The sequence below is a fragment of the Acanthisitta chloris genome, unplaced genomic scaffold, assembly GCF_000695815.1.
Source record: "Acanthisitta chloris isolate BGI_N310 unplaced genomic scaffold, ASM69581v1 scaffold19816, whole genome shotgun sequence".
Lineage (NCBI taxonomy): Eukaryota > Metazoa > Chordata > Aves > Passeriformes > Acanthisittidae > Acanthisitta > Acanthisitta chloris.
In genome coordinates this window covers 46,861-54,946 of record NW_008678968.1, presented here as the reverse complement: position 1 = coordinate 54,946, position 8,086 = coordinate 46,861, and the positions used below count along the sequence as shown (strand labels likewise).

The window sequence follows — 8,086 nt, the reverse complement described above, 5'->3', positions numbered from 1 at the left end:
CCCTGACTTCAGCTCACTCTTATTCCAAAGAGAGTTTATTTCTGAGTCAATGCATTTCATATCGTTAATGAAAATTACATGTCATGGCAAATGTACAAATACGAAGAGAAAGCCAAATGGCTCTCAAATAACCTAGATTAAATACCTTGCCCCTGGGGTATGTGGCCTCATAATGAGTTGGAAGAATAAGCCAGTCTTCTTTATGGGCTTTATTACAAGCACCAGAAAGTAAATACAGAATTATGCAAACATTTCAATGATGTCCAGTTGCTATTATATATTTGACTTATGCAGAATGACAAAACATGATGATCAGATCAAGGCAGTAAATGGGACTGAGTAAATCAGTGAATAATGTCTAACAGCAAAATCACTAAATCTTCAAACGCAGGCAGTAGAATTGAATTGTGATATTTGAGATATGAAAAACCTCTTCATTGGTTCTGCATTAAGGAATTGAAAGAATCATAGATTCATCAAGGTTGGAGGAGACCTCTAAAATCATCAAGTCCAACCATTAGCCTACCAGTCTGCTGTAACCACTAAACCGTATCCTCTAGCATCAGATCCAGACACCTCTTAAACACTCCCAGGGATGGTGGCTCTACCACCTCTCTGGGCAATCTGTGCCAGTGCCTGATCACCCTAACACTGAAAACATTTTTCCTAATGTCTAATATGATTCTCCCCTATCTCAGTTCATGATGGCTCCCTCTAGTTCTTTCACTGCAGGCATGGCAGAAGAGACCATACCCCATGGCTCTACAACCTTGTCAGGTAGTTGTTGAGAGTGATGAGGTCACCCATGAGCTGCCTCTTCTCAAAGCTAATCAAGCCAAATTCCTCATGTTACATGTGTTCTAGGCCTTTTCTGAGCCTCGTTGCCCTTTGCTGGACTCGCTTCAGAGCCTCAATGTCCTTTTTAAAGCGAGGGGCCCAAAACTGAACACAGTACTCGAGGTGTGGCCTCACCAATGCTGTGTACAGGGGGATGATCACTTCCCTAGTTGTGCTATTCCTGGCCACACTATTCTTGATACAGCCCAAGATGTCATTGGCATTCTTGGCCAACTGGGCACACTGTTGGCTCATATTGAGCTGCTTTCAATTAGCACACCCAAGCCCCTTTCTGCTGAACAGCACTCAAGCCACTCCTCCTCCAGCCTGTAGCTCTCCAGGGGGTTGTTGTGTCCCAAGTGCAGGACCCAGCACTGAGCCTTACTGGACCTCATGCAGTTGTCCTCAGCCCACTGATCAAGTCAGTTCAGGTCTCTCTGTAGAGCTTTCCTACCCTCAGGCAGATCAACACTTAGCATCATCTGCGAATTTACTGTGGGTGCACCCAATCCCCATGTCCAGACCATCAATAAGGATTCTAAATAGGACTTGCCGCAATACTGACCCCTCAGGAACACCACTAGTGACTGGCTGCCATTTGGATTTAGTTCCAAAGGAACCTTGTTTCTTAGTGTCCAAATGGTCTTCCAAAGTCATGATCCTCAATGTAAACTGATATCTGACGGAGAAAGACTCTCAATGAAATTGCTTACCTCAGTCTCCAGACACAAACACTAGTGTGATTTTTGCACTTCCTCCCTCCCTGTTGCTTAAGTAACTTTTAAGTAACATTTAACTTTTGTTGCTTTCTCCCCATCTCAGCTGATGGTCCAGAACTATCAAAGTTAAAAAGCCCATCTCATTTTACACTTTCCAGCCTCCTAGTAGTCAGCCTCCAAACTCAGAGTATTTGGTCTGCTTTTAAGGGACTACAGTTTCCCCACACACTCACACACTTAAGTCTCTGTCCCATTGGACAAAAATCAAACAGACTTTGGACTCGGTTTTTTTTTTCATATGACTAGCGTGATTGGTGCTCCTGGAACCAGCTAACAAAGGTTAGGTTACATCTAGGTGCCATTGAGAATTCCTGAAGCAGGATTATATCAGTCAAGAAGGTATGGACAGTGACCGGAGTCTTCTATCTCTTTTTTTCTCTCAATGTAGAAGATAGAAAAGGGTTCCTTGTTTAATGCGCTGGTATTCGTGGCCTGAGATAGACTCATGGTCCTCCTGATAGTCTTTAGATTGTTCTTCCTCCTTGCTCCCACCTCTGCACTGGCCTCCATACTTCACTGTGATCCTCTTCATATTTCCATGTACACCTTGCACTCTGGGCACAAGAGTCTTACTTCAAGTCATCTTTAAGATAAGTAAACTGTAATCCTGAATGGCTCCCCACTTCAAAATGGGCTTTGATAATTCCCCATCAAGTAATTTCCAAAAAAATATTTGGTAAAAAACCCTAAAAAACATTTATGTGGAGATCACATTGGAAAAACTGTTAGAGCCTGAGACTAACAATGTTATTTTTAAAGATGTCAGTGACTAACTCAGCACATGCATTCTCACATTCTCTCATTAACTCCTGACAGCTATTTCCTGGAATCATGCAAGAGAATTTGGGATAAAGCTGGGTGCCTTATTCTAAACAACAGCTCTAAATTGTACCAGTTACTTACAGACTTAACCAGTCTCTATGACACTTACTCTCAAATAATGTGCTTTCTCTAAACCTACTCAAATAGGACACTTGCATATATCAATATACAACATTCAAATATTGGTTTGGCTTCATTCTACTATGGCCTTCACAATACCAGTTTCAAAAACTGCATCTTGAGAGAATCATGGAGGACCTTCATCAAAGAGGATGCCACATGAAGGAAGACAGTGTAGTACAGAAACTGTTCTGAAGACATTAAAAATGATGTGGATAATCTGTGAGTAAGAGATGAGAAGCCATTAAAAAACCCAAAGGAAGTCATAAACAAGGTCTGACAGTACACAGAACACCACAGAAAGAATTCAGTTTGAGCATTTTGCAGGCTAAATTTGCAGTATCTCAACTAATATTACCATTCCAGACCACCAGAGAGTAAGGCTGATGTATTAGGTGTAGCTGTGAAGTCTTGTCTCCACCCTTACTTCTGCCCAAATCATACCTGCAAGTCTTTCCCATACCAAATTCCTTGCCTTTTCTGGATGACTGTTCCACATGGCAGTAGAAAAAAGTCCATACTGATTCAAAAGGATGGTACTCCAACAGTAAGCGTTGTAATGCTTACTCACGCTATTCATATGAAGGTTTGATCTCTGTACAGGAAGCTAAACTCAAACTAAAGTAAATTTTACTCAATCTCATTAATATGGATCATTCTTACTTGAATAAATTTGCTTCTGTGACATTCATCTCCCATTTGCACATCTGCAGGCTCTTCCATCTGTCAAACAATTCAGTTTGTTTCACCCTAAAAGACAAAGAAAAATAAAACCTCAGTTTATAACCAGGGCTTCACTTCCTAAACCAACAGCAGCCAGGATACAATGCAGCTGGCTTTTGGTAGGGCAACAAGTAGGTCTAGTCAGTACAAAATTTATAATTTTTTTTCTTTTTCTGCTCAGACATAGCAAGTCTAAGCACAGGTACAGATTTTTGTTCCCTGATAGGCTTTCTCCAGTTCTTCAGGATAAAAAATGCAATAGTGAGCAAGAAGGATCTACCGTGCCGAAGTCTGCTGGGAAGCTAATGAGTGTCTGGCAACTACAGCAGGTTTGGGGGGAACATTGCACCTAGCAGAAAGGCCCAGGAGCTGGGGCTGGAAGAGAGAATACATTTGGCCAACTGTGGTTCTATTTTGGTGAAGCTAACTTAATCCATGAGATCATACAGCATGGCAATGTAGTGAACTGCAAGGGCACATGTGTAGGGCCAAGCATCTGTGATGGTAAGAGGACATGAAAAGTTCTTTACATAAGGATCTCTCCCTCACCCTCTGTTAATCAACATACTTGCAGTTACATCAAAAAATTACACTCCCTTTTCTACTAGGCTAATACAGGATGACATATTTTTTGGTCATACCATGAATTCCAATCACTTCTACCTTTAAGTTCAAACAAATTCTTCTGTATTTGGACAACAGAGATAATGAAGGCCTTGCAAACATCTAGAGCTATGGATCTGCATAATCTGGCTAGAAAGTTCTGAAGTCTCAGATTTCTTCTAAATTGGTAGGTCTTAATGAGTTCTTTTGAGGCTTGAGGGCTTTGAATGTTTGAATAAAGCAAAGACATTTAAGATAATTATATATTTAAAGTGAGTAGAATTTAGAATTTCCCAGGCTGTGGAAGTTACAGGAAGGAATTAGGTCATATTGTACTTTCTGTAGCCCATCAGAGCACATTAACTTGGAAGTCTTCCATTACCATCAGTGCTGACTTCAGAAATGTAGCACATTAGAAGTAAGAACATCAGAACAGCCCAGCATAGTAAAAGAGCTTAATGTCAAATGGCACCTATTGTAGAAGTGAGACTAACTCTACCTAGCTGAGCAAGAGTCCACTACCTTCCTTGTGCCATTGGATAAGATGAAACAAAAAGAGCAATTCTGTGTACCCTCTGATAAGTATGCAAAAATGCAATTCCAAACTCCCCATCTTCAGCAGAACATTGGCAGAAGGGTGACATTCTCACCCCTTCTATTTATTTTTAAGTAGTGCAAGTCAGCAAGCAGTGCAAAGTGTGTTACTTGTGTATCCTTCATCCAGTACAAGATACAGAAGACAAGGACATAACCTACATTTTTCTGTGCACAAAGTCAGTGAGCGAGACATGCTCAAATTCATGCAGACTTATCGCAACAAATTGTATTTTCTGTGCCTTGAGTGATTAATGCTACGCACTTGTAGAACTGCACTTTCAACTGAGAGTCTCAGTGCACTTTACAGAACTTAATAAGCCTTGTGCATTGTCAGCATGATTATCAAACCACTGCCTTTAGATATGCTCAGGCATTAGGTATAAACTAAGCACCTAAATTCAGTGCAATACTGAAAATGCAGAAGGGCACACAAAAATACCATTACATTGTGCCCAATGTGTTCTATGGTAACCACATTTTTTGCCCAATTCCATAACTACGGCTTCACAGATATATCTCATTCAACTCACTAATTTCCTGATGTACATATAAAACCATGAAACAAAAATTATAGGTATTGTTTCTCAAAATCATATTTTCTTACTTTTAACTGAGGAGGTCAAAAATACAAATGGGCTAGGAAAAGATCTAAACAACAGAGATGTCTACTCTCCACTCTGATCACTGCAGTCTGGACTCCATCTACCACTTCACAAGTCCCCATGCCAGTGTTTATTGTCAGGGAGGGCTGGCATTTTTGGTTCCTTTCCTAGCCTTCACTGCTGAAGACTGTCAATGATAGATCCTTAAGCTAGATGGACACTTGGTATGAGTCAATCCGGCTGTTCTTACCCTTCAATTACTGGAAATACTACAAACCCTGTATTTAATTCCAAACAATAATACTGAGCTTGACCAAAATGCCTGTGTATGGGGAAACCCTCCATTTATTCTCAAACGGACCTCAGAACAAATTTCAATACTACTTGCACATATAAAAGAATCTCAGGAATACCTGATGAGATCCCTGTTGATGGGATCTCTTGAACCTCGCATCTTTTGACAATGTCATTGTAAGTTATAGTTTTCATACTGCCTGAAAAGTAACCTTTTTAGCAAGCATTGGTTCATACTTACATGGACAAAACCTTCACCTCAATGATGTCCTGCCGTAATTCCAGGCATTTGGTAGAGTTGTATTCCAAAGGCCCTTCATAAAACTCAAAATACCTGGAGAAGGACAAGAAAAACATATCACAAGGCTTGGAGTAGGATAATTGTCTTACACATCAACAGAATTTTGCTGGAAGTTGTCACTTATGATTCTTGCCCAACTTGAGACAATACTGCCTGGCCCATAGGCAGGTTATTCATTCACAGGAAAACACAGATGTCATTGCTGATTGTAGAAAAATCATCCATGTCCATCCCTACAGGACGTCATCTATCTTGTAGGCACCAACAGGGACCAGGTACTTTTGCCAGCAGTCAGCACTTGCCAGCTGGAACTGAAAGTCAGGGGGAAAGCACTGACCACTTAAGGAACACTGTTCTCATCTTTTGGGTGCCTGAATCTGCTGAGAGTTGAATAAAAACCAGTACCATAAATGCTGCTCTTGGGTGGAAGGCAAAGTCCTGGCGGTTATATCTTGTGTATGGAGGCTAATCCATAGCTCTTGAGCAACTGAGCTTTTGATTGGGATTTACTCTTTTGAGGTATTCAGAGAAGAAGGGAACCAGGGATTTCCTTCTCAAAAAAAATTTGAGTACAAAAGGACTTGAATGCCCAGACACAGCACAAGTAACAGTGCTATTCCTAATTAAAACATAGTCACAAATATTTATTTTTTTGGTAAATTTCTCCACCTTAGCGATTGGACTGGAGTGAAGGGGAAACAAAACATAATCATGTTAGGGACAAGAGAAAGTCCAGGCTATACAGTGAATTCAATGAGTTCGCATTGAAATGACAAACAAGATTCAGGGTTTAACCCAAGCTCTGTATAAGTTTCACCTCTTATCATTAGAAGTCTGCATTAAAACCTAATTCCTAAGACCTGCACATACCCATACAGTAGTTAAGAGGACAATGGAGAAATAACAGAAGATGACATGGAGGAATAGGTGTCATGAACAAGGCTAGAGCAAGTTCTTTTGACGGATCCTTAAAATCTCAGAATTCATCAGGCTATAACTCCAAACTGTCTTTTGAATTTTCTATAGGAAATAAAAATACAAGATTCCTGGAAGAGCTTTATTTAAGCCATCACTGGAAATACAATATTTAGATTTGTGTCATTGTAAAATAACCCCAAAATTCATGTTGATCCCAACATGTGTTCAGTTCTGCATATATAATCCTTAAGTAGGAAAGTCCTGTTAGTTTCCTCAGTAGTGCACGTTTATAGTTAATATGAGAATTATGTGACATCCAAAATTGATCTTTTCTGGAGAAGTGCTAAGCACTCACATCTCCAAGGGGAACTGTAGGAAAGGGAAAGTGTACATAAAACAACACTGCCAGGTATCTCCAACAGGGCCTTCAAAGGCCAGCGGCATGTAAATCAAACAGCTTATGAATTCTGCCATTTAAGTACATCCAGAAATCAATGTGATAAAGCAGGGAAGAGAGAAATGCATAGAAGGGAGAAAGGGACTATAATGTGCGACTGGAAAAAGTCCAAGAGCCTCCCAAAGCAATCTGCTATCAACAGGGAACATTTCTATCCTGTCAAATACTGCTTTAGAAAGTGTCTCCTTCACCTCTCCCTGAGTTTTTCACCACCTCAGCTCTGCCAGATCCCAAACAAACCATTTCTGTGATCCAATGAAGGCCACAGACCTTGAGACTGAAAGGAGGAAGCCTTTGCTTAAAAGGTGGCAGCACGAAAACATAAAAATTCCTAATAAAGAAGTAAACCAATTACTGTCAGAAAAAAACCCCAGCTCATCAATCTTTTAAAATGTGGCTATTTGGAAAAGTGTTTGCATAGCCTTCAAGGCTTTTATGAGTTTTGTACAGGAAATTATGTAGTTAAAGCACTCCATAATCAGTGACAACTCTGTGAAAAGACTTCCTCAGCCTCCTGAGAGGAGATCTAACATGAATCTTCATCTGGGTTCTCACCAAAAGGCTTGGACTCTCCTCTCAACTCAATTGTTCACCTGGACATTCAGCATTTACTAAGAAACAGCTAGAGACCACTGCACAGCACATCTGTGTGCTTGTCTTGTTGAGCTGGAGCTGAGCAACTTGTGCATTTTGAAAGCTGCTTCAACTGAAATTGGATTGAGAGTTCACCTACTTGTACCGGGCCAAAGTCCCACGTGAATGTACTCCAGGTAAACTTTCCAAACTAAACCAAAATAGCTCTCTGGAGCTAACACCATAGGATTTCCTACTGGTCACAGAATTTTACAGGGGATAAGGAGTCCTCTGCCTACCATTACAGACAAGATCTTCATCCTTATGAAATCCTAAATTTTCCTGCTCTATTAGTGGTATCCATTCTTGGCTTTGGTTATCTGAGTCAGACAAGACTGTGACCCTGAATGTTCTACACAATAGCTAGAGGCAGCATACACCCACACATAAAGCATATTAC

General features: G+C 40.5%; 1 protein-coding gene across 1 annotated transcript in view; it reads right to left on the bottom strand.

The window, feature by feature from the left end:
• ST8SIA5 (ST8 alpha-N-acetyl-neuraminide alpha-2,8-sialyltransferase 5) overlaps window positions 1-8,086 on the bottom strand; it is a 39,247-nt gene that overhangs the window by 8,600 nt on the left and 22,561 nt on the right. Inside the window, exons 2-3 of the mRNA XM_009077120.1 lie at window positions 5,619-5,711; window positions 3,222-3,308 (exon numbers count right to left, since the gene is read on the bottom strand). Coding sequence (XP_009075368.1) covers window positions 3,222-3,308; window positions 5,619-5,711 — 180 coding nt within the window. The remainder of the gene's footprint in view (window positions 1-3,221; window positions 3,309-5,618; window positions 5,712-8,086) is intronic.